We start from the raw sequence: 27,581 nt of genomic DNA, 5'->3' as shown, positions 1-27,581 counted from the left end.
CTATGTTTGACAGGAAATGTTTATTACTTCACCTCATAGTTCCCTAAGGGCTCCCCGCAAGTAATTCAGCTTCCCGCTAACGCATGTTCCCAGAATACGACGAAGAGGAGGCCGCGGGAACCAGCCCGGGAACCAGCCCAGCGATCATTTCTTTCTTTAGCTGTGAAGCTTTTTTTCCCAGAACAAAACTGACGTGGGGGCCTGACAGACAGACAGATATTGCTGTTCTGGGTGAAGCAGAAGACATAGCCTTGCCCCAACCTGGCTTCCCTCAACTCCCAACCCCTCAAAATCAGCAAGGAGGGGCCTTCCCAAATCCCAGGGCTAGCCTCAGCTCGGGCTATTTCAGAAGCAAGAAAACAAGGGCACAGAACGGGGACGTGCCTTGGCTTGGCCAGGCTCCCCTGCCGCCCCCAGCACCAGCCCCCTGCCGCCGTGTTTCTGTCTGAGCTCATCCGCATCCCCTCCCTGGCTTTACATTTCTCCAGGTCACTCGTCTGATGCTGTGTATTTATTTCCTGTTATGTATGTACATATGCCCACTTGATCCTGAGACCCTGGAAGCAAAGAGCTACCACTTCGAGAACAAACTACCACTGACCATACAGGGCGAGGCTCTAACCTGGCGTTAACTAGGGTTCCCGCCCCCGGCCCTCACGTGCTGAGCCTGGAGGAGCCAAGTGCATGCTATCAATTAAGCTCTCCTTTCGCAGCTGCCTGCCACGGTCAGGAAGGTGCTGTGAAAGGAATCAGGGCTCATTTCAATTCCTGCTCAGTATTTCACAGAGAAGCCATCACTCAGCTCATGAGGAAACTGCCTGTCTTTGCCATGTTGTAGGGGTGAAAACTGATGTAATTTCCTTGCCGGGTCAATCAGTCAGCTGTCACGCGCCACGTCACCATACACCCCACAAGGAACAACCCTCTAGTCGCTGGACATCTTGAAAGTGAGTAAGTAGCAATGTCCTGGTTATTCTAAGAGTTCAAGTCCATCTACTGACAGTGTAGGGAATACATTTCTCTTGAGAACCATACAAAATGAAGGGAAACTCAACCACAGCATGAGAAGGGGGAAAAACCTTCCTTTTCATAAAGAGCCAATCTTGACCTCTTTGTGTGATTACCACTGTCATCCCCTTCACCCACCATCTGAAAAGTAAAAAGGTTTTCCCCCTTACTTTGCTTGAGATTATTGATCAATTAAGTCCAACAAGCATTTGCTGAGTACCGCTAAGCCAGCCGCTGTGCTGAGAACCATCAAATGGGTGTCATCCCCAGCCTTCGCCCTATGGGCCTGCGTAGTTCCTGGAAAGCAAGGAATGTGGCCCAAATGGGACTCAAAGTAGGTGCCCAGGAAACTGTTTTGTCTTCAGAGAGAAAGCCAGTTGACCTGGCAGGCACTGACCATCTAGAACTTTCTAATAGGAGTCACAGATCTGCTCTATTTGTGTTCATCTAATGAAGCCAGGGCTGTCTCAACCCACAGCTGGAGAAAATCAACTCTGGAGGGTTTAAATGTCTTCTCCTCAAGCAACCCATGGGCCAGAACCAGGATGAGAACTCTGACTCCTTCTAATCGCCAGCAAGGAATCATCCTTGCTGGTTTTGCAGAAATTCGCCCACCTCCGCCCAGCCTTTTGTTAGCATCCATGCTTTTGAGACACTACCGGTGACATCAGAAAGATTCCTATTCGAACTGCCTTCAATATTTGTATATATTTAGAAAATGAGGTATCCCTCCTGAATCCTTTATTTCCATCCAGGAGAGGAGGTGAGTCACTCCACTGAAGCTCCCAGCACATCCTGCTCCACCATGACACCCCCAGGTGCCGCCAGGGCGGGGGCACCAGCAGATGGCGGTGATTCCTAATCACCGATTTTGCCTTATCTCCAAGCAGTCACCTAGAGAGTTTTAATTAGAATCCACTGAGAAGCCAGGAAAACATCAGTCCACCTGAGGTCACTTAACCTAAAGGTTGTGTTTGGTCCTAAGTTGTTACCTAACTTGAATTTGACTTATAGGAAACAGCAGGGTTTTAATGGATGAAAATTTTAGTCTAGAACTAATTGACTTGTTTTTTTATTAAATCCAAACCCAACTCTGCAGGCCTTGTCTTAAATCACTAAGTTTCCCTCAATGTACTCTTTCGGCAGCGGATAATACCAACATAGACATTGCCAGCAGATTACTACATTTTCACTTGTTTTTGAAAACGAGGGTGAGGGAGAAAGCTGTCCTGTGCTTAACAGATAACATCTTCAAATTACTGCTTTGGGAACTCTTTACCATTTGAGTAATGACACAAGGCACATGTTCACTGGAAAGATGTTTTCCTCACTCCTTAATATGAGCTGGGAACGCTCGATAGCTGACAGCGGGCATTCGTTTTCAAAGTCCCATTACTAGCCTGTAAGTTTTTAACCACGAAAGAGTAGCAGATGACTCCCTCTTGTTCCAATGGCACCAGAAATGCATTCCCAAGAACCTCATTAAAGCCGTCAGCAATAATGCCGGGTTAAAAAAGCTGCACTTTATTTAGATAAACCTTGAGCCTGTTAGCTTAAAAACCGAAGGAAAAGTATTTCTTCTAGAAAACGCATAACCGGTGGATCATAGCATAGTGGAATTTACCCACAATTAACACTGTTTACTTGAACTAAAGAAGAGAGAAACTTATCAAGTTACACAGTTCCAAGCAGTTTTTTAAAACTTTTCATTCAACTGCTCTGTGAAATAGAGGTCATTGTCACTAATGTAACTCAAAAGCAAGAGAACACCCACGGTCAGGAAGAGCAAACCAGCATACCGCGTTGTCAGGCATCACCACTGGACAGCTGGTCCCTTTTAAAACAGCCTGAGAATATTACAAGTCGCAGTTGTTAATGGACCATCAAGGGGCTGTACCCAACTACGTGAATTTACTACAGAAGTACAGATAGACTTGATGACTAGTCAAGGACTAGAAGCCTCGAGTTCCACCCAGCTGCTTGCATTATGTGATCTCAGGTCTTGAGGGAGAAAACGTAGATGCTAAAAACCTGTCAGCAAGCCTTTCTTGCCAACGACTGAAAATCTCCCTTAGCAAAGATCTCCAGCTTTTGCTTTCAACTATTGAAGACACAACCGCTCTTACTGCCCTTTGCCTCCCACAGCAAACCTCTATCGTGGCAATAAACAGACACCAGGTGGTTTCGAGTAGAGAATTATCACTGTGACTTAAGATCTTCCATGGAGAGAAAAGTTCACTTCTAACTTAAAAGCTCACATTCTAACCAAATGCCACCACCCTGTTTTTAGACAGTATACTTTGTACCTACTGATCTCAGCAACCCAAGCCAGGAGTCCCGAAACACACACACCTGGCACCAGAACCACGAGGGTTAAGACCCACGAGGCACCTGTGCTTGTGCCTAAGCATCTTAAAGATCGAAATACGCCAGTCTCTGCCCCAGACCAACACTTAGTATTTATGATTCAGGACTAGGCCACCCCTAGCGTGACGCTTCCAACACACATTTGTAACTTTTCAGTTTATTAAACCTGTATCCTAATTAATGCACAATTGGATGTTTACGTAGTAATATTATGTTCAAGGATATTTTCGCAGAGGAAACATATTTGTGAGACAGCCTAGATGGTTTCTCCCCTCTTCAGAATGCCGCATAAAAGAATCATCATAAACAGAGAATTGATTAAAAAACAGGTAACTTTCTGTAACAGAGGCTACCAACGGGAGCGGCACAGCCGAATCACCAAGGAAACATTCTGAAAACACAAGCGGCCAGGTCAAACCCGGGGTTGTCACAAGTGGGGGCCAGAAATCATTTTTCAAGGGTGCCAGTGAACCTCCATCCTGGCCACATGGAGTTATGGGCGAAATTCTACAGTTACACACAATTTTTGAGATGTCTGATCAATGGCTTATGAGTTCACAGTTTTTGTCCCATAAACCAGTTACCACTAAATAAGGCGTCCTGAGATGTTTTATTCCCATTTCCTCAATATGTCACATTCAGAACAGTGCAGTTTCCTGTTCCCATCACACTGGCTCTCAGTATATTGTGTTCTTTTTGTCCGAGAGCCAAGTGAACAGGGAATGACGTCTGACTCAATGTTCAGTACAGAGTCTAGAACATTGGCAGCGAGTAAGTGTTTTTTAAAAAAAAAAAACAAAAAACAAAAACCCAGTAGGAGCTGCCTGTTGCCTTCACAGACCCAGAATTCTTTCCTTCAGGTATATCAGGTTTAAAATCTGCAGTTACAATTCCCATGTGCAGGAGGAGAACTTTTTCTCATTTTCTACAAGTAAATTCAGCCTACCTTTTGAGACTCCAGCTGCAGTCAAGACGGAGAACTCGGAACGCCGGAGCCTCGAAGGCAGCAGGGACTCCGGGGGAGGCTCTGTCTTAGAGGGGTGTTTGGTCAAACTAGACGTTCTTTCTCGACCCTGGGCGTCCGGATCCAGGCTGTCTGCTCCCAGCCTGCCTTTCCCGGCCTTTCCCCTCCTCCTCCTCCTCCTCGGCGTCAGCTGGGAAGCAGCTGCACCTGCCTGGCCCCCGGGTCCCTCGTGCTCCCGACTGCTGCTGACACCTGCGGTCCGCGCCGCAGCCACTGACCGTGAAGGGGGCGCGCCTGCGTCCTCCACGCCAGAACCTCGGGCCTCTGGTTCTTTCAGCGCCTGCGCAACTGCTCAGACCACGCCCCTTGTTCTTTCCTCGCCCCCCTCCCCCGACAAGGGGGGAGGGGCTCTTTGAGGTCATCCGTCCATCCAGTCAGCCCTGGGCCCTCACCAATGACAGCGACAATGAAGCCTACAGATGCGGCTTCCCTGTAGGTTTGCCATCCCTCTGCGCTTGCGATGCAGGCAGAGATGTGCGACGCTGCCAGCCCTGTCTGACCTGAGCCCACACCAGGTGCCCACACCAGGTGCCCACCCTAGGAGCTGATAGGGTGAGAAATGAGCCTTCTTTTAAAATGTGTATGCAAACACAAAAGACCCGCGGAAGAAGAACAGAACTGGAGGAGTCGCACTCCCTGACTTCCCAGCGATCATAATTTACACACAGTTTTCTAAACTGTAGGTCAAGAAAGAATTTACCGCTCATGGCCTGCATTTTTAAAGTCGACAGGATCAGATTGGAAATGAGCAACTAGAATGGGACATATTGCTATATCCCTTTTTTTAAAATACTGGATCAAGAAGTAAACTCTTTATTTCTTACTGTACTTTTGGGCGAAAAAGAAACCCTAGTCTCTCATCCTGTCCCCTCTGAACTCTTCTGGTCTCCCAATAAGAGCTTTTACTTCTGCTATCTCTGGCTTTCCCAGTAAGAAAATACTCCCATGGAATCATCCTTAAAGCCCTCCGCTCTCCGGTTTCTTCAGTAAACTACACTCTGGGTCTTGCAGACTCTCCGAGGTCTGGGTTTCTTCTCTCCTATGTCACATCCTCCTCCCAGTTCAAGTCAAGATGTCCCTAACGACTGCCTCTGAGCCTGGGGCATCTTCATTCCTGCGCTCTGGGTGTACCCTTGGTCCTCCCTGCCCTGAGGCAATCAGCTTTAGGTTTAGTTTTAATGGTCAAAGACCCAGTGAATCAAGAGAAGTAAAATACAATAGCCAGCAATTCAAAATTGTAAACCGCCACACAAGAACGCGGCATTTTCTAGCACTTGCAATAAGTATTTTTAAAATGTTTAGACACATGATAACAATCCCTCTAAACTGATTTGTTTATACTGGTAGTCACCTGTTTATAAAGGCTAGATTAAAAAGTCATTTAAAAATACTGTCCTCAAACCTTGAGTTTTAACTTAAAACATAAATGTTTATTCATTCACTAACCTTTTCGTGAAGCATCAAGGTCTTTAAAAAAAAAAAAAGAAGAATCTACTGACTGAAGTTCCAACCTGTCTTTCTCACATAAACCACATTCATAGCGTACTATCTATAAATTCTGGTTTCAGTTGTAGGTTGGGACATGCGAAACCACCTGAAAGCAGAATCCTTCTAAATTGTCGTTTTTCTCTTTATTTACACTTGTCTCACCCACAGCTACGTTGGCAGCAATTTTTAACAACTCTCTACCTATTCAGTCTTTCTAAACGAAAACAATTTCTTAAACTCTTCTTAAAAGAGATTTTACACAAATGGTATCGGTACTTCAAGAGTCTTTGTAATATTTAACTTTCATTACATGATTGCAATGCCAAGTCAGATGAACATCACTTGATTTGAGGAACAGTCTAGAAAAGCTCCAGAGGAGCTGGACTGTGAGCGTTCCCTGTTCCTTGGGCAGCCTGGCTGTTTTTCCAGAGAGAATGAGAGTGTCCATTAAGCTGGGAGTTTGGTGAGAAGGGCTTGTTCTGCACTGAGAAGAAAAGACTTGACATAAGATAAAAGCAAAATGCAAGCTGTAAGGATTCCAGAAAAATGTCCTCAGGTATTAGAAAGATCACTTTTGGGTTGGGGGATGGAAAAAGCAGAAGTGAGGAAATTCTAGATTTTAGGCACAAATACTGCTTAATTTGTGACTTGGGGCAAATCAATTCAACTTCCTAGATTTCTTTTTCTTTCTTTTCTGGAGATAGACTGAGTTCTCTTCAGCTTCAAATTCTGTTCTCCATACTTACCCAGGGTTCTTGTGGGTAAACGAGGTTTGGGTGAAAAGAGTGAATGGTGCTCAGTTTTCTCATCTGTGAAATGGGAGACTTGGCACTGACCTGCGATTCCTCAGGTGTGTTCTGCAGGGCAGTCATTCTGAAAAATGGCAAGAGATATTCTTGAAGAGATTCAGTGACCAGTTTTTACAAAATGCTGGGATAAAAATGTTCAAAAGGTTTCTTTACTGCAAAACGTCACAGCCTGTAACAGGCTAGTTTTGTGACTCTCTCAAGAGAGGATGTAAGAGGCAGCTTCCCCCAAACAAGTTGCACCAAATCTCTTCTTTTCACAGAATCTTTCTCGGGACTAGAGAGCACACAACACACTTTGGGGAAACTCTGGCCCAGCGAATTCTGTGGTCCTTTCTAGCTCCAAATTCACTCGCCTGTATCATTGGCTTATTGAGACTTCTAACAAACGAGGAATTGAAAATGGCCAGAGAGGCAATGGGAATCCTTTTTAAAAGACCAAATCTTGAACAGAGTCAGGAAGAGGGTGGAAATTTACCAGAACCTTCTTTTGATGGTTTCTTTAGCCCCAAGTAATGACCACCAATAAACTTGCCATTCTAAATAAAACAATTGTGTACAATATTGCTATTGGTAGAAGTGACTTCCTAATGATCTTTATTAGGTTTTTGATCCCTTCCTTTATGCACATATATTTTAGCTCTCTTAATTTATTTTTCTAATGTCAGTGAAAAGACCATATAGAGAATATAGAACAGAGATGAAAGATAATACTAGGAAACTAATATATGTATGTATCTGCATGACTGGGACATTGTGCTGAACACCAGAAACTGACACATTGTAACTGACTATAATGGAAAAAAGATGATACTAAGAATGAATGATAATAACAGAATAATAATAGAAGAATAATGAATAACACAGGTCTTTCTACCAAGAAGCCTTGCAAATGCATGTACTTTCATTAGTCCAGAAAATGTATTTACCTCTCCCAAATGAGTAGGGTTCATGTTTTTATTCGTCTTTTATGTGCAAGGTTTACGTGAGCAAGAACCAAAGTGTATCTTGAAAGGCTTGAATGATCTCAAGACTTCTTAAGGAGTGAATAACATTTAAGTGCATTAACAGCTAAGAATTATATAAATTACAGTCCTTTGTAAAAACAAAATATTTAGTCTTGACAGCTTTGCTTTCATTATGAGGTCTGTCTCTTCGTCAAGTGCTGATTCATTAAGCAGTTAAACTATAAAAAGATCAAGTGCATTTTCTCCCAGTTTGAATGGATTCTTTAATCATCACTGAAAACCCACCAAATGGCAACTCCAAGATGCTTAGGATGGATGCCATTGCAGGATGACCAGATAGACTGAAGTTTGGAGGCAGGACCGGATCAGATCCGCGGACTCCCATTTGGCTAGCAGCATCCTCTGAGGCCCAGCCTGCCCTTGGCAAGCCTGAGGACCCCGGAAGAATAAACACAATTTCTAAAATTAGATTTCCTTAAAGGCTGAGGTCATTCTGGAGCCAAGCCAGCATTGCTGCAGTGTTTGTGGATTTCACCAGACAAAATGCCACAGACTGTATCATATCACCACTGTTGACCCCAGAGCAACCCAGACCTGTTCTGGACCCTAGCTGGCACCACTTGGCACCATGGGCTACAGAGCAAGATGCCCTGTTTAGCATCTGTCCGGGTAGCGCCCGGCAAAAGGAGACTGATCTCACCTGGAATCCTTCACAGCGTTCGGCTACCGAGAGGATGTGTTCACACGTAACCTGAACGCTGTGCCTGAGAGGACCACCTCAATTCTGTCGTTGGTGTAAGGAGGAACATGAGGGAATTCTCACCAAATGAGGGTCAGGAAGGAAAACTTTTCCTCCAGCTCAGAGTTGTAGGCTTGGTGACTGGTGTTTCCTTAGAAGATGACCCATCTCTCTGCGAGATGATGCAAATAAAACTTCACTAAGGCCAACAGTTAGCCACAGAATAATCTCTTTTGTTTTTGTCCTGTGTGTCTTTTGCCGAATAGTCCTTGACATCCTAAGGGTACTTAAAAGTTACCTCTGCTGTTTTAGCACGACTGGTTTTCTAATGAGACATCCAGTAGGCAACAAGGTTAAAGGTTAGAGGCAGCTATTGTAGAAAGGTCTCCCTTGAAACATGTCCCATGATGATCTCCCTCCACCTGGAAGGAATGGTCAGCCTAATGAGTCCATAGACGGCTTTCTCCAGTGTTCCCATAAACAGCCAACGGCATCACAGCCAGCAGAGCAGACCATGTACCACAAACATGGCTCCCACTGTTTACGGCTTTGTCTAGGTTAAGGGAATTTTTAAGGGTGTGAGTCCTTGGAGGTTTGAAACACATTCTGCAGAGAGCCAAAGGGCCATTTTAACCCATGTACATTTGCAGTGTGAACACTGGGCTAGTCATATATAAGTTTACATACATCCATACATTATATTTACAGTGTTATCTCAAATTTCTTGCCTCTAAAATGTAAAGATTTGGACTAGATGATAAATAACATTCCTTTGAAAAATTATTTAATATTTAATATTATTAGATGTCATTTTTTTCACATACATTCAAGTGATCTGGAGTCATTCTTAGGGTCTAAAAATAAAAATAAATCTTGATAAAAAAAAAAAAACTTCGAAATAATCCTAGAGGGATTTCCTCATGGAAAGGACACAGGATGTTGACCATGTTTAAAACCAGTGATGTAGCTGCCAGTTGTATACCCAGCACCTTAACAGGTGAACTCTTGTAATTTACAGAGCTGGTTTTTCCTGAAATAGCTTTTCCAGAGGAGAAAGAAAAAGAGAAAAAAAGAAAAGAGAAGAGAAGAAAAGAAAAGAAGGAAGAAAGAAAGAGAGACAGAAAGAAAACAATACATTGCTAATCCCACACAAACAAAAACTGGGATGGGAAGAGAGGATGCTGTTTCCAGTTAAGCATGCCAAGTGCTCCAGGTTCAAGGCAACGGCAACAACATTTTCTGAAATCTGACCAAACCTGGACATGTTGCACACAGAGAATAAGTAGTAAGGCAAAAGCGGCCCCGTTTTGAATCTCATTTCATCCAAAAGGTTTCTTCGCATCTAAAAGGAACGATTTTCCTGCAAACAGCATCCTTTTAACATTCCTGTTCCCATGTGAAGCCACTTCTCGTCCGACTTACACACTTGGTTCTCACACTCGCCACCACTCGCTCATGCTCAGATCCGCTCGGCTGGAATTTTAGGCTGCCCACTTATTTGGCTAGAAAATGAAACTTACAATCCCCTTCAGTGGAATTTTGTCTTGACACAGATTCAGGTGGAGCAAACAGTACCCGTTGGCGGTCAGGAGGAAAGCTGCCGGGGGCAGTGGTTACAGCAGGGACCCCTGGTGCAGGCGGCTCACGGATGCCAGTCCATGCACTGTTCGTTGTGGGTTCTCTCCCGACTCTGCTTTCTTTCATTTATCTTACAGGTCTTTACTTATCCCTGGGGCGTAGGCTGCCTCCCTGAGGCATGGGAATTACCGCCCCCCGCCCTGTGCCAGCTTTAGCAGATGGTGAGGAGAAGCAGCCATGCAGAAATTGAAAATTTCCAGGTTAAGCTTAGAGATGTGCAGACGAAAAAAGGCATTTTTTAATGGACAAGTTCATAAATTCTTTGAGGTCTCTCCCATTTTCCCCTTTCAAGGGCCTATTTAAAAACATAGATAAGGTATATGTTAAGCATCCATCTACGCCTCTGAAATCTGCATGTAATTTCCATGGTTTCGATTATTCTCTTATTAGACAATGATAATAATAGATGAATACTCCTACTTCTATTTGATGTTGGAATGCATGATTTCTCTCCAGGGTCCTCTCTTTAATTATATGATGTTACTATATGTTTAAATGAAAGTACATGGCTTACCAGCACATCAGCAGAGCCACAGGGTGGCCGCACGACACGACGTCAGTTTGCCCCCTGCGGGTGTGCTGTGCACAATGCGTGTGGCCATATGCTGCAGACTTGGTGACATCCCATTGCTGTGCTGAGTGACAAAGACAAGCTCTGTCATTAGCCTGGCGGTGCAGAGGGTGCGCGCTAGGTTAACTCAGTAAATGGTCTAACCTCTCTGTGCCTCATTTTCCTCCTCTGGGAAATACCGATGAAAGGAGTAGCTACCTCACAGGGATGGATGCTAATTAAGTAGAATAATGCCTGCAAAGTGCCTCGGACCTGGCACATAGATCTATCTGCCGAATGTCGGCTGAAATACACTAACAGGGATAAACTTTACTGAACTTCCTCTCTAATAAATCAGCCAATATTTTTATAGCTTATTTGCCCACAATTTCTTTTTTTTTTTTACTATTGAAGTATAGTTGATTTACAATGCTGTGTTAGTTTCCAGTGTACAGCAAAGTGATTCAGTTATACATATATTTTTTTCACATTCTTTTTCATTATAGGTTATTATAAGCTATTGAATATAGTTTCCGGTGCTGTACAGTAGGACCTTGTTGTTTATCTATTTTATATATAGTAGTTAGTATCTGCTAACCGCAAGCTCCTAATTTATCCCTCTCTCACCCCTTAACCCTTTTGGTAACCATAAGTTTGTTTTCTATGTCTGTGAGTCTGTTTCTGTTTTGTAAACAAGATCATTTGTATCATTTTTTTTTAGATTCCACATATAAGTGATATCATGTAATATTTGTCTTTCTCTGTCTGACTGACTTCACTTAACGTGACGATCTCTAGGTCCATCATGTTGTTGCAAATGGCATTATTTCATTCTTTTTATGGCTGAGTAGTATTCCATTATATTTATACACCACGTCTTCTTTATCCATTCATCTGCCGATGGACATGTAGGTGGCGTCCATGTCTTGGCTGTTGTAAATAGTGCTGAATAAGCCAATATTTTATATGTCATTGCCTGACAGATTATATTATACAATTATCACCATTATAAACATTATATATTGTCTCCCAACCCAACAATGTGCCTTCCACGAAGAAACAGCCCTTTTGAGTTGTGTTTACTAACTCAATCCCTGGCTCCTAGACGTGTACCTGTCAGTTAGTAGATGCTCAATACATATTTGTTGAGAAAAAAGGAATACGTGACTATTAGCTCTTTCATTAGCTTCTGTAAACAGCTGGGAAGTGACTGTCTACACTGGCCGACCTCTGTACTGAGGCTGAACGGTCTGGGCGGTGAGGGGAAGCGGGCAGGGGCGGCCGGGTCCCCGGGCGCAGCAGTGCTCACAGGCTGACGCCTTGGACTTGAATACGGTCGCCGAGCCCTGAACCAGCCCTCAGAGCCACCCACTCACACCAGAGGATGCGCTCTCCCGGGGAGCAGTTTCCTGCTCATTAAACGCTTATTACATGTTCAAGTTGGATAAATCTTCTTATATCAGAAAGAGTTGATATGATGAAGTATGACAGTACGGTGTTTTTTTTTTCACTTTTTCTTTTACCAGTAAAACCTTTCTTCAAAGGAAAGTCTGAAAGCTGTGGAGGTCCACCGATCGCAGGCTGGTTCCTGCTGTGCTTGCCTCCAGCATCTTAAATTTCTTGGCGCCACTGATGGGGCAAGAAGCCCGTGTGTTTGCCTCAGAGCTCTGGGTTCAAGTCTTAGCTTAGCTGTTTACTAGCTGGGCTCTCTGGCCAAGCTATACAACTTCTATGAACCTCAGTTTCTCCATCTATGGAAAAGGGGAGAAACCACACCAAGCCTGCCAGGGTGTGAAGCATGAGTATTGAGTTCCTGGCACATCATAGGCTCGTATAAAGTGCAGCTTGTACTTCCCTGGATTCAGAAATATCAGTGAGGGCATTCCATAGCTCCTGGGGAGAAAGAGAAAAGATCTTCCGCCGTGACACCGATTTTTCAGCAGCCCGACTCTAAACAGAATGTTCCCCGGTCTTCAAGGTGTGCAGAGAACTGGACATGGAGTTTTCTCCAACTGTTTGCTCAGTCATTGCCACTGTAGCTCAGGGGCCTCTAATTGCTGAGAAGGCTGAGGAAGATGCCTGAACCGCAGGACAGACGGCAAAGCCAGGGTCCGTCAGGGGTCTTCCTGAGACTCCGCTCACATGCCGAAGAGCATAGTGCCACACAGAGACATGAATTCCCAGGACAAAGACAGTCATTTTATTTATAAATTACCACGTTATTTTTACATTAAAATGCTGTGTTTCCCAAGCAGGAGACTTCCCATTCGTGCATTTGTTTGGCTAACACTTACTGAGTGCATCCCATGAGATGAGGGCTTTCCCAGGAAATGGTTATACGAAAATGGGCGAGACCCCTTCTGTCCAGTGGAATCTCATGGTCTCCTGGGAGAGACCCACACATAAGGCACTAAATGACCACAGACATCCCCAGTGTCTGGTGGAGGTATGGATAAGGTGCCGGAGAGACCACGTGGGCCGGGTGTTAACTCTGCCCACTGGGTTCAGCAAAAGCTCCACCCAAAAAAGTGACAACAGGGCTGGAGCTTGAAGGAAAGGTTTGAGTTTAGGCTAATGGAGGAAAGGATGATGTGTATGTATCCCAGGAGGAATCACGGGTGTAAGAAATAGAGAGTCTATTTCGGTAGTTACTGTGATCCCTGAACCGGCGTCAACATCGCCGGGGAATTTGTTAGAAATGCAGATTCTTGGGGACCCCCCCAGAAACCCTGAGGACTGGGTCCAGTGATCCGCGTCTTCACAAGCCCTCCCAGCTGAGTCTGCTGCACACTCAACTTTGATGGTATCAAGGGAAGGAAATTAACATATTAACCAAGTATTTATATTTCACATAATACAGAGATACCCAGATATAGATTTGCCACCCCCGCTGCAGCATGTTTCCACAAAAGATCGAAGCAGTCTACAAGATTACACATATCCTAAAAAGGCATAAGATACACAGCCAGAGGAAACTACAAAAGTAGAATGAAAGTAGAAAAGCCATAAAACCATTACTGTTTTATTGTAAATTTCCTGATAAACATCCCAGTATTTAAATATAGACAGAAACGAATTTACCTTAAGAGTAACTGTACCTGCAGGACGAAGTGTCGGCTGCTGAACACAGTTCTGCTAATACTAAGACGAGAGAGGGACTCCCCTCTCAGGCCTCACTCAAGAGATGCTTTCTGCAGGTGTGGATGTTGTCTCAATAGCCAAAACCACACAAGTATAAACACTTGTTCCTTATAACTCCCTTCCACAGGCTTCAAAGCAAAGAGAAGCTCTGTGAAAGGATCCCAATGCGAGGCCTTAACAATGAGGTCAAGTTCGTAGCTCTCAGGCGATCTGACCCACTCACATGTATGTGTGCGCATGACTGGGACATGAAGCTGTACACCAGAGACTGACACGCTGTAACTGACTATACTTCAGTTAAAAAAAAGAAAAAGAAATAAAAGCAGAGAACTTACGTGAGAAAACTGCTGATTCAGGTAAAAAAAAATGGATGGATGGATGGATGGATAGGTAGGTAGGTAAGTAGATAGACAGACAGACAGACAGACAGATAGTCTGGCTGTGAAGCAGATTGTCTAGAATGTGCCACAACACGTTCACAGGACTATTCATCTAGTTATGAGAGACGCAGACAAAAGTAACTGCGTTTTCATCAGAGGCTATTTCGTGGCACTGTCGCGTTGCATTGACTGCTATGTTTTTGCATTTTTCCATTTTCCCTCATGGCTGGCTCTATAGCCCATCAAACAGGTTCCTTCTCTCATCATTCCTCTTTCTCCTAGATTAGTCCACGGCTTGCAGGTTTTTCTCAACTTCGGGGGGACAGGTAGACGCTGATGGTTTTTACTCTTCTCTGTGAAAATTCTGCAGCCTTCTGTTTTACCCCCATGAGGTAGGGTGTCCCCCTGCCCACAGTACCTTCTGGAGAGCTGCTGGTCATGGCCGGTCAAGGTGACCGCATTCTCTTGGCGACTCCCAGGGATAATCCCTCTGGAGGTTTAGCTGAGATAATCACGCCCTCTCCTAGAAATCCAAATGCAGGTAATCCCATGGGGAGCAGATCTCTAAAGTCACAGAGTCAGGACAGTTACCTCCCTACCTGTGTCAACCCCAAAGAATGTTAGGAAGTCTTACATGCACTGCTTCCACAATCTCCACATCCAAGGCCTCCCTGAAGTCCTGTGCCCGCGCCCAACACACCAGTGCTAGCGACGCCCTCCTAGCCATCGCTCAGCCCTTCTCCCCCCTCCGTCTTTTTATTCTCAACAACCATAATGAAACCGCTTTTTAAAGCTTTGTGTGAAGACGAAGGCAATTGTAATGGTGCTACTTCCTGTGACCAAACTGGAGGAGATCTGGATGGTGGTTTTGTTTTTTGTATAATACTGTATCTCTTGAAAGGGCAATGCTGCAAAGGCATTTATTTGTAGGAGCAGACTGACTGAAGGAGGTATTCACAAACAAAATCAAACTGCGGGTGACTAGGACTACAATTAGCGGGAGCGAAACGCCAAAGGCTTTCTGTGTATGTGAAGCGGCTCGGCGCGGCGCTGTGAGGCAGAGCTGGTGTAATTCTGCCTCTGCTTATTCAAAGGTGCTCTCACGGTATGTGTATGATTTTAAGCACACAATGCATGAAAATCCTTGGGTGGGGAAGCCTGGAAAAGTGAAAGAAAATAGCAGGCAGTTATCTTCCGCAGCTACAAATTTAGAAGGGGAAAAAATATCCCCAAAGTGGGCCTTTTTGGTAAATTTTCTGTTTACTTTTACCATAAAATGGCATGGCTTCATCTGTTAGTCACATTGTAAGGAGAACCGTTCCCTTACCTTTAAAAAATTTTTTTCACTTAAAGACATAAGCCTGTTCAGGATTCATGTAGCTCTTCATTCTCAGTCTCCATAGAATTGGGATTTATTATTAGTAGAGGAAAAAATTACTAATAAAGAATCTGCATCCATGTTGCATAGAATTTTGTTCTGTCTGGAAAAAGCGCCATGTATGTTTAGACTGTGATGGAAACACACACGTGGGCAGAGGGCCGGAAGTGGGGGGCACTGCCCCCCGGTGAGGACATTCTCACCCGTTAGGGGATGACTCCTAATCCCCTTTTAGTCTTCTCTCGTGAGCTGCCCAAGCAAGAAATGATTGTGTCTTTTAGATCTTCTTGCTCCTCCCCACCCCCAAACCTGTTTTCTTAACTACAGCCAGAGAAATCTCTGGTCTAAGCGTGGCCGTGTCACTGCCTGGTTTAAATTGCTCTTGTGGGGAACCACCACCACCAAAGTCAAGTCCTGTGTTTAGCAAGCTGACAAAAGGTCGCCAGGATTCAGGCTTGACTGCCCATCTCACTTAGGACCCGGCTGAAATGCAAGGGTCAGAAAACAAATCACAGAGCTGTGGACAAAGATAAAGGTCCACTTCCTCCCACGCAAACAAGATGCAGAGGAACATGTGCAGGCTGATGGGCACGCCACATAGCCGGGTCCTTTAACTTGGGCTGCTCCATCCTCAGACCGTAACTTCTACCTCATGGTCCAAGATCACTGCTCAGCCAGCTCTCAAGTCTGAATTCCAGTCAGGGAACCGGTAAATAGGGTATGCCCTTCACTTTAGAGATGTTTTCCAGAAATTGCACACACCATTTTCAATTATACTCCATTAGCTTGAATTAGTCACCAGTGCACATTTAGGGGGGGCTGGGAAACAAGTCAGTTGTTCTGAGAATGCTTCATACACTTCAGTAAGAGAATCTTTTCTGCAGGTCACAGGCAGATGGCGGGGAGCCAAAAAGGTGACTTGACCCTGAAGAGATTCATGGAGACTTCCTCTTCTCCACATCTCCCCAAACCAGAATACAGTGCATGCACCCTGTTCTCCTGAGGGTCCCCCACACTGTCCTTTCTAAAGCAAGTCGTGATCGCCTGGCTGTCAGTCCTCACTGTGGGAGAGAGTGGACACCCTACAGGTGGCTCCTCTCTCTGCATGTAAAGAAAAATCAAGAACAGCAGCTCTAAATAAAGACATGCCCAGAAATCAAAACAAAATAAGAACTTGCCAGCTTTGCAAGACTAGTTCCCTTCCTGTCAGCATCTTCCAATATGTGGTTTGCGTGTCTTTTCCTTGGTGCTAATAAATTACCTGCCTCGAGCATTTTCTTTACGGGGCTGAATGGCTCTTGTTGTAGCCATCGTCTGGACAGCAGTGCGTGTGCCCAGGTATGGGAACTCTCACACTCAGAGCTCACCTCACAGTAGCCAACAGAGTCAACAAATTTCCCAAGCCAAGAGTCAGGACACATGATCTGACAGTAAAATTGAATTCAGGAGGACAACATAACATAATTTTGAAGTCATCGTGAACAAGAAAAACTGAGAGATGATCACCGTAGTCATAGAAACCCTTACAAAGGCATGTTGACTCACACTCCCCACCCCTGCTCAAAAAGGCAGGCACGAAAGACAATTTCCCTTTCTATTTTCAGAAATAAATTTACGGCCATTTGAAAACCTAAGTCCGGGGCTAGCAGCTTCCTTTTCCAAGAATGCAAAAGATAACGAGAATTGTTATATATCTTTTTTCATGACTAGGTCAGGCCTCCCTTCTGGCCATGAGGGATCTGCTGGTTGCACTCGGTTGTCTGCGGCAGCGGACACTGAGCCCCGCATGGGAGGGCTGTTCAGTGAATTCTCTCTGGGGATGCTGTTAGTCACACCGCAGGCTAGAGCGAGTGATGACCACGGATGCCACTCAGGAACATTAATTAGCGGAGGGGAAAATAGAAGTGGCAGAAGTAGGCTGGAAAGGGAGTTCATGAGTAAGGAAAGAGGAAAGTAAAGGAGGAGGGAAGGAGGAGCAGGTCTTCTGGGGTGGGGTCCACAGCGAGTCTTTAGCCTTTGAGGCTTTTAGATCATCCGCTCCTGCTCACCAGGAAGTCACTGAGTGTGTGGCTTGAATTTATTATCACAAATTAATCTATTTTCCTTTTTAAAAGACAAGAGAGTAGAAGAGACTCTAATATTTTCTCTAGAAAAGGACCAAGGTATTAAGTCATTTATCTGGCCTTAACCAGAAAGATAGAGGGAGAATTTAGAAATGTTTATGATCACTTATTGCTATTTTTCATTTGCCCATATCACAGAGAAAAAGGATCAAGATCTCAATATCCAGGGGAAGGTACAGCTCAGTGGTAGAGTGAGCACTTAGCATGCATAAGGTCCTGGGTTCAATCCCCAGTACCTCCATTAAAATAAATAAACCTAATTACCTCCTCACTCACATAAATAAATAAATAAATAAGATCTCAGTATCCTTTTACAAATACTAAGTAAAGAACGACAAAAGTTAACTTACGATGCAGTTGATTACCTTCTATGAAAATATAAGTGCTTGTCGTTAGGCTGAAAATAGCCCACTTAAATTTTAGTAAAAATTACACTGTGTATGTTTAATCTACGGAAATTATCATCACTTACATCATTTGGTAAGTTCATCGTAAAGGCTCTTTGTTTGCTCTGTGTGTGCGCAGGTAACATCATCTTACATGAAATGCCATTCACAAATTAAAGATATCTATGTAAATATTGAATACATGATTTCAAATAATCGTCTACATCTTGGAGTAAATATGTGTAATTCATGTTTTCAACTCTTGCCAGTTTCACATTTTATTTAGCCAAAAATATCTACCCAAGACCCAACTGCTTCAGAAGGAAAGGCTGAAGCATTATTTCATATTTTATATACTGAGATGTATTACGTAGAATCATAAGACTTAACTATGTGACTAATGCAACTGGATTGCTGTTTTTGTTTTTTATTTTTAAGTCTATACTTAAAAGGCAAAAATGTCTTCAACAGGACCTGTTTCATAGAAACTTCCTCATGCAATGGATTTTTCCATCTAAATTAGTTTGTGCCATGGTTTTGCTTCCTCCTTGCCACAGCCTCCTCAGGACCGTTTTAAGAGCCTTTTCTTTGGCCATCTTGCAATCGCTTGAAAATATTTACCAGAGACGTTTAAACCGGGAAAAGGGGATGCCCTGACATTCAGACTAGCCAATTCAAGCCTATTGGTTTCTTCATCCGCTCTCGGTGTGTCGAGAGGAAACTCTTGATTCTCTGGTGACAGAAACACACGGGCGGGTTTTCTCTACAGCTCTGATCTATTTGCCACATCATTAGTTTTTCCAACTCCAATTACCACCTGGGGTGGGGGATTTTTTGCTGTGATTGCTCCCACAGATTTCTAGAGGCAGAGTATGCGAAAGAAGGTACAAAGGCAGATCCAAAAGTTGTAAGTGCCAGAAGCCTCTTTTATTCACGTTTTCCACTCACATTTATGGACTATTCACTCTGTGTCTACACGGCCAGCCTGGCGCAATGTAGGGAGAGGCAAAGAGGATGAAGCGGCAAGCTGGCCCGCAGGGTGCTCAAGCATTCCAGAGCAGCCAGGGCATGTGCGGCAGACGCCCTGCAAAGCACAGGGGGGACCAGTTCTCTCTGCAGCGGGGAGCAGCAAAAGCTTCCCAGGGAAACTGAGCCCTTCTGGCCAGCTAGCTTGAGGATTAACATACAGTTAAGAATAAAACCAGAGCAGCAAGGGAAAGGCACAGCCAGTTACTGGAATCCTGCAGGGGAAGGGAGTTTTTCTTCCTAATCATTTTTGAACAGTTTAGCATTTTTATAGTTTCTTTTCTGGGTTTAGAAGCTTTCACCCCTGCTGTCTGTCCTGTATGATTGGAGTGGGATTTCCCACCCTACAGAGGTAAAAGGGCTCTTCCAACAGTGCATTACAGCTGCTTTTAGGGAGAGTCATGAGTTCTGTGAGAAAACGAACTCAGTAGCACCCTGCACACGCGAAAGAGCAATAGCCATTCACCACGGGAAGCGTTAACCATGGTCCCTCTCTCCTTCATTCCCCCAGGTCCTTGCGGGAGACGGGTCTGGAACCTAACCACGGGGTGTCCATGACCCCCGCGGTTGTGCCCCATCAGCGATGAAAGGGTTATCCAGCAGCCGCAGCCATCACCACGGAGTCACCTGCGATTCCGCCTGTGACTCGCTGTCGCACCACGCAGACCGCAAGCCATACCTGCTGAGCCCGGTGGAGCCCCACCCGGCCGACCACCCCTACTACACTCAGCGCACCTCCTTCCAGGCCGAGTGTGTGGGCCCCTTCAGCGACCCGCTGGCCAGCAGCACCTTCCCGCGCCGGCACTACACCTCGCAGCAAGAGCTCAAGGACGAGGGCGCCCTGGTGCCCCGCAACCTGGCCACCAAGGCCAACCGCATCCCCGCCAACCTCCTGGACCAGTTTGAGAGGCAGCTGCCTCTCAACCGGGATGGCTACCACACGTTGCAGTACAAGCGCACAGCCGTGGAGCACCGCAGCGACAGCCCCGGCCGCATCCGCCACCTGGTCCACTCGGTCCAGAAACTCTTCACCAAATCGCACTCCCTGGAGGGGCCGTCCAAGGGCAGCGTGAACGGGGGCAAGGCGAGCCCCGACGAGACGCAGGCCGTGAGGTACGGCAAGCGCAGCAAGAGCAAGGAGCGGCGCGCTGAGCCCAAGCCCCGCGCCAACGCGTCCCCGGGCTGGTGGAGCTCCGACGACAACCTCGACGGCGACATGTGCATCTACCACGCCCCTTCCGGCGTGATGACCATGGGCCGGTGCCCCGACCGCTCAGCCTCGCAGTACTTCATGGAGGCCTACAACACCATCAGCGAGCAGGCGGTGAAGGCCTCTCGGAGTAACAACGACGTCAAGTGCTCCACCTGCGCCAACCTGCCCGTCACCCTGGATGCACCGCTGCTAAAGAAGAGCGCCTGGTCCTCCACGCTGACCGTGAGCCGAGCCCGCGAGGTTTACCAGAAAGCCTCGGTGAACATGGACCAGGCCATGGTGAAGTCAGAGTCATGTCAACAAGAACGTTCCTGCCAGTACCTTCAGGTACCATTTATATTGAGGGATGAATGCTTAAAAGTCTACCTGCTGATTGTGTGGTATTTTCTCCTGGTCCTAGTCTTGGCTCTTACTATAAATTGTCTGTATGAACCTGAAAGAATTACTTAGCATTTCCGAGGCTGAGGGCTCATATCAGGAAACAAGCCTGCTAGCAACCTCATCCAGTTATACTGAGATACTAAATATAAAAGCACGCCTAAATAAAGGCAAGGAGTTATTAATGTTTTGTGTTCCTCTTTTGTCTGAGGTATCGTGGGACAGGGAGGAGAGAAAAGGGGAGTATACAGAGTATTTTTAAATAAATCCACCTTTTTACAAAAGTCAGTGATGATCTTTGGAATTTTGGAAAGAGTTTAATTAAATCTACTCAGTTTTTTTGTTTTAATTTAATTCTGCCTGAAGCTATTAGTTTGGGAAAGTTGATCTACATCTTCACCATTGCACTTTTCACACCACTACCAACACTAACCACACTCCCACCCAACCTCCCCCTTCCCAGAGCACAGGGAGTCAGGGTGATGCCCTGTGCCTTGAGGAGGTGGAGATGGAGCCAGTGTGGGGACCTGACAAGCACAGCTGCAGAGATCCAGGACAACAGGGAAGAGGAGGGAAAGGGGAAGCATCTGAACAATAAAATACAATTAGTATCAGCATGCAAATCCCACACACATACGGCCCAAGGCAGGCCGCTCCTCCTCTTCTACAGCCTCCTGTTTTTCCTGCTGCCCTCTAATCCACTTAAACCAGATTTCACCTGGATAAAAATATCAGGGGAAGAGTCTTTTTCTTTTCTACGCCTCCCTTTAGTATTGTCATTTTTCCCAAGACATAACCTTCCATAAGAGGAACCCTCACATTTTTCTTTTTAAAAGTGTCTTTTTTCTCTGCCCTCCCTCGCTACTGTCATCTTAAAAAAAAAAAAAAAGTTTTACTGGACTATACAATCATGACATAATCATTTCCCACTCTTAAGAATAAATGCAAGGAAAAAAGGAAAGCCTTCCACAAAAACATTCATCTTGTTGCTCTCTTTGGATTTCTTGTGACAAACCCGACTCTCTTGGAAATGCCTCCACCAAGCCCAGAGAATATTCTAGGCCGACAGTCACTGGGCAAGGATAGTGCCACAGCCCATCCCCAGAGTTCAGAACAGGCCACCAATGCACAGATAGTTTTCACAAACAACACAATATTTCCTACTGAAGGTGGCATGGCTCAATTTACTATAAGGCTGTTTCACGCATAAGTCATCAAGAACCACTCACAGAATGCTAGAGCTAAAGGAATCGTCTAAGCCACCCTCTTCGTTTGGCATATGAGAAGCTAGACTCAGAGAAAGCTAAAAGCCTAGTGGGTCACACAGTTAGTACGTGGCAGGGGTAGGACTAGAGCCCAAGCCTCTTAACTTACAGAAGTGACCATCATAAGGGTTACAGCTGAAAGCTTTATAAATTCTTTAAGCACCTAGATCTCATCACCTGAATTCTCATCTGAACCTGAGAATAGAGTATTTTGATAAGATATCTGATTTGAAGAAAGGATGTGTGAACTTAGAAGAACCTAGAAGAGGATACATTTTATCTATGAAGGTTCTGTGATTAGTGGCAAAAACAAATTTAATTTAAAAAAAACTTGAACTTTAATAAGTAGTGATGAGATTAGGTAAGAAACATCAGATTAAAGAAGGATACTGTACATGGATCTAGGACCAGCCTTTGTTAGTAACGAAATGCTTTCATGACACATAATTGCCTACTTTCTTCCTACCTTAAATTCATTTTCCTTTCCTTTTTATATCTTTTTGAAGTAAAAATCTCAAGTAGTGGTGAAAAGTGCTAGGATAAGGAAAGAAAGAAGGAAAGTGATACTAACTGAAAATCTACTGTGTACCAGATACTGTAGCAAACGTTTTCACATTTTTGTTTCATTTAATTCTCATAATAATCCTGAGAGCTGGAGATAATAACATACAGTTTTTATAAGAAAAGAAACAGGCTTAAAAATATCAAGTGACTTAATGCCATGCGGCCAGTAAGTTGTAGAACTGGGAATTAGATTTAGGTCTATCTGATGCCAAATAGCTCTTACCAGTACACCCCAACACAACAGTGGAATAAAGGGCATGGAATTGTAAGCAAGGAGGGAAAAAGTCTTTAAAGTAAACATACTATTACTAAAGTTCTTCAATAAAATGAGAATGAAAACTTGAAGATTTAAGTATGGATTTAATATAGTAGCACTATTGGATCTCATAAAGATTTGGAAATTCTATTTTCAAATTATTTGCCTTCTTTTAAGCCAGTGTTTTAAATGAAATATTTGAGGCTTACAGAAAAGTATCAAGAAAAAATACAAACACCCATTTACACCTCACCCAACTAGAGAAATAAAACATTAATTACACTGGTCACATGAGTACCCTCCTTAATCCCATTTCCTTCACTTTCTCCCCAGAGCAATAGCTAATCTGACTTGATAGCCAAAGCACCTTTATCTATAATCCCGGAATTACTGAAAGATTGAGAAAATGTAATGTTTTCTATTCTTCACTGAGCAATAACTTAACCCTAAAACAAGCTAGTTCAACACCTAAAATATAAACTGAGCTCAAAGTCATAGCGTCTTTAGCAAATATTGACATTTACTGAGTTCCTATTCTGTGTAAGACTTTCAAACTGAAAAAAGAAACCTATATTTCAATGTGGGGACATGGTATGTTTAATAAATAAACTAAATGTAGAGCAGTGTGTTCTTCCCAATCAGTGTGCTGAGATGAAGAGTTCCTATAAAGAAAGGGAAGGAGCTGGACGTTCAAAAGGGGAGGGAGGACTGTGGGAAACTCCAGGGAACTGGACGTCCTCTCCAGCTTTCTTCTTGCTTTATAGGGAAGAGAGAATCTCTGTCCTGTAGAAGCTCCTCTCAGGAAGATAGGGTTAGCCAGCCCCTGTCACCCCCTATAAAATAAGTTCATTTATAAGCTCATTCTTAGAGGCAAATTAAGGAACACACAGGGTTTTTTCCCCAGTTACTGTTGCAATTACCAACTAATATTGAAACTGGATGTACAAATGTGTTTGATTTCAACATCACAAAGTTTAGTGGACAAGGCATTGAACTTTAAATAAGAGGTCTATGTTTTATTCACTGTTTGCCACCAACAAGTTGGTGATCACTCACTGACTAGTGAAATGGCTTAGAACCATCATTTCAGCTCTCTGGGTCTCCTTCGTCTACTATAAAGTAAGGCACTTGGTCTGGAAGGCCTGTGAGCTCAGCCCACATCTTTAAACTCCTAAGTCACATATGCAGGGCACTGATTAGTGCCATTTTCAAGAGTTGTAAGCCCTAGAGCTCCCATTTAATAAATGCTTAAAGTAGACGTTTTTCCAGTGTTATCTAATTTGCTCTCTAAAACTCTGTGAGGTAGTTTACAGTTGAAGACACTGAGATTTAGTAAATGAGGTTAAGTCACCTGCGCAAGGACGCCCAGCTCACACACGGCAATGTAGCGGGTCGAAGCTGACTTGTCTGCCCGCGCAGCCTGGATGTCTCCATTTACTGTGCCCAGTCCCTACGCCTCCTAAACATAAAACAGAGGAGGAAGCAGCGACATTATATACCCATTATGCTCCAGAAACCACAGAGCATCCCATTTATTTCCTGAAACAACTTTGTAAAATTAGCATTACTATTTATTCCAATATTATGGCTGACAAAACTGAAGCACAAAAGATTTAACCATTTGCACAAGACCTCATGCATAGAAAGTGGGAAAGCTAAGACTTGACCACAGATTTGTCTGAGTCTATAATGTGCTTCAGAAATAGAAATAAATGCATTTTATTCATTTTAATATTTGCTTTATTCTGTAGCAAATGTATGCATTCACTTGCCCTCACCTGTGTGCATGGAGTTAAAAATGCATGTATGTGAAATGTGACCCATCTCAGGTGAGCAATGGAATGACCAAAATGTCCCTAATTTGATTCAAGACAGAACATAAGTTAATATTCACCAATAATAGAGTTCTAAATGCCAACACAGTTCTGATTCTCTCTAGAATTATCACTTAGAAATCATTTAGCTCAGGCCATTGCCACGATCATATAGAAAAGAGAGGTCTGTGGGTATTTGGCCTCTGACATTGATTTAGAAGTAAAATACTGTAGCCTGAAATCATTGCAAGTTCCAGTTAATACAGTCAGTTGGTGCTATGTGCTCACTCACAAGCTGTTTGTAGTTAATTTAAAAAAGACTCCCTTTTTTCCCCCAATATTGTTATTTTTAAATGTCAAGAATCAGATGTCTGCTGTTTAGAACTATTGTACGGCTGCCAGTGACTGTCTCTATCAGGGTTTGGAGCTGGGACATGGATTTGAAGACATTAAAACTGTTTAATTCTCAGCTGAGATGTGGCTGGCTTCTGTACATTTGGAATAGAGCATTTATGGCACATCTCAGGGTAAGTGCTAACCGTTAGGTAAATAAAATAGAAAGGGGGTCAGAGGAGTAAAGAGAGTTTTTGTTGTTGTTTTGTTTTTGCTTTAAGCAAGCAGGATTCTTGCTTCTGTATGTGCCTCTTTATGGAAACGTCGTGTGTTGAGTGACTGGCATAGAAAGCCATTCGGAAGAGCAAGATTTTAGATTTCCAACTGTTAACATAAAAAAAACAAACAACAAAAAACCTCTTGAAATCATGTGTTTTGCATTCATCCAGCAGCAGAAACAGGAAAAAGGAAAGAAAACGCTCTCCGGTAGAAGTAGAGAGAGAGACAGAGAGAGAGAGAGAGGGAGGGAGGGCGAGCGCACACAAGGCAGCCGAGAAAGCAAGCACTCAGAGATGAAATTTTAGGAGAGCAAAATGATCGACCTTTTTAAGGCTGAGTGGGTTTCTTCAGTGTGTGTGCAAGTTTCAAGAAATGGCAGGACTGACCAGGTTTGGGAACAACTCTTTTATTACTTTGTATTTGGTGATAATGTGTTGTTGGTTCAAGTGGGGGGTTTTTTTTGGGGGGGGGGGGTAGTTTTGCTATTTTATTTCTTCTCTAAATAATGGCTAGTATGACTGAAAGAGCTAAAAACTAATTTGTGTACAGATGGTAAGAAAACAGGTAGAGACATCAGATACCTACACATCTGTGTCTCCAAGGGGCTTCATAACATCTTTAACTGACAGGTGATCTAAGGTGCTGAGTGTTACAGGAGGACGTCGTGTGTCTAGTGATTGAAATGTGATCTGTTGTTTTCCATGACAAGAATCCTGAGTGCTTACTGTTGCTTTGCAAAATCAGAATTTCTGGATGGTTGGGGTTTCTTTGTGGATTTTCTTGTGGTTTTGTTTTCCTGTTGGTTAAGTAAGACCCCACCAAAGATCACTGGAGAATTATTCATAATTTGCATGAACCCAGGATTATTTTTCAATGCAGGTATAACTGTTTTTCAAAATTCCATTCAAGATTATGTCAGTCTTTGCCCAGTGGGGTGTTCCTTTCCCAGGCTGAGATTTTCCTTCCTCTTGTTTTAGAACAATTTAAATTATGTTAAGCCAGTTTTTAAAAACGACTTTATATGAAATGTGTGGCAGTGCTGAGCAGTTCTGCTAGTGACTTAGGTTACCGCGATGTTTCCTTGCTGTCTTTTAAAAAAAACCATCAACCACATTGATGGTTTTGTACATTCTCAATTTAAACTGCCTTAATAATCCAGCAAAAAGTGTCAAGATTCTTGAATGTGTTTCCTATCTGGCTTGTACAATCTTCTGCCTCTTTTTCCCTGGTCTCAGTAGAGATGTCCTTCTTTGCTGATAGAATAATGAGGTTACTGACCCTAACTCTGAATGTAGAATTGGTGATTCTGGTAATTCTCTCTCTGATTCTCTGGAGTTTTCATTGCTGCTCACATCCCAGCACTGAGACAGGGGACACAACTGGCAAAACACTGGAAAAGCAGGGGTCCAGAAAGTCAGCGATGGTAAAAGAAAGATCAAATAGAAATGGGAAATCCTTCCTGCAAGTTGCTAAAATAACTTTATTATTCTTGGTCTGCATTTTCATTATTCTAAAGACAGTTTCAGTAACACTGCAAGTGCTTGGTTAGCCACAGTCAGAGGTTTCACGGCACAAGCTTTATGGCCCCACAGAGTCCAGTCCCCTAATGGAAGGTGCAGCACTGCTTAGCACAGAGGACTGAGGAAACCAGCTTTGGATTTCCTAGTGGCCAGTGGACTTTATTTTCTCTTTCTCCATCCTCCTTCGAGGACAGTTTGCTTAGTTGCAAATTAAATACAGGAGCCCAGGGTAAACATTTCCCATGCTGTGGAGGAAGATTCATCCATAATCTCCGGTCCACTTGGGACCACGGCTTTCCACGACCTGACGCAGGGAGCTGTGAACGGTAGAACACTCTGGTCTTTGGTCTGAGGTTTTAGAGGAGCCACTAAAAATATATATGCAATATTGCCAAGCTGGCTTTGACTCGGTGATTAGCTTAGGTTTTTACCATTTGGGTTTTAGGTTCAGAGGCAACAACCTCTCTTAGTATCTGACCGTGCTCCTTGACATGAAGTTGAATCATGGAGAAATTCCGTCTTCATAGCTCAAAACAGCTGAAATCAGAAACTTCATCTGGTTCAAACTACAGTACCTCTTACCAGGCAGATTTTTTTCTGTCATTTGCCAGGATAGCTAGGTAGAGAAAAATAAAAATTGGCCTTTACAGGTCAACTCAGGTTCCTATTAATGAAACCCATGAGGAGTTATAGGACTATACTATGATTTTTATTACTCATTTGAAATTTTGAACCCATAACTCTTCCTGTTGGATAAAAATAACATGCATGTGGAACTTCACATCAGGGGATCTTTATCTGCTGCTCAAAACCATCTTGCTCATCCCGCACCTTCAGGCTGTATCCCTAGGAGCTGGCATTTGGGACATATTAGGACACAGGGAAAGTGCTTTTTTTACTCTGTTTCTGTAAATGCATATTTAAGTGTTTTCATAAA

At 43.9% G+C, this 27,581-nt stretch overlaps 1 protein-coding gene across 13 annotated transcripts in view; it reads left to right on the top strand.

Annotated features, from left to right (window-relative positions):
* Nucleotides 1–27,581, top strand: part of DLGAP1 (DLG associated protein 1) — a 342,691-nt gene that overhangs the window by 99,663 nt on the left and 215,447 nt on the right. For 5 of the 13 annotated variants that reach the window (XM_064481564.1, XM_064481563.1, XM_010976390.3 and 2 more), the window contains exon 1: nucleotides 24,854–25,039. In XM_064481564.1, the coding sequence (XP_064337634.1) occupies nucleotides 24,866–25,039 (174 nt within the window). In that variant the 5' untranslated portion in view covers nucleotides 24,854–24,865. Of the gene's footprint in view, nucleotides 1–19,533; nucleotides 20,563–24,853; nucleotides 25,040–25,302; nucleotides 25,514–27,581 lie in introns of those variants that run through there. The other 8 variants (XM_010976417.3, XM_010976396.3, XM_064481567.1 and 5 more) reach the window with 2 other exon arrangements.

The sequence above is a fragment of the Camelus dromedarius genome, chromosome 32 (genome assembly GCF_036321535.1).
Source record: "Camelus dromedarius isolate mCamDro1 chromosome 32, mCamDro1.pat, whole genome shotgun sequence".
In the NCBI taxonomy this organism is placed as follows: Eukaryota; Metazoa; Chordata; class Mammalia; order Artiodactyla; family Camelidae; genus Camelus; species Camelus dromedarius.
The sequence above is the reverse complement of the archived record's forward strand: the minus strand, read 5'-3'. Positions and strand labels throughout refer to the sequence as shown.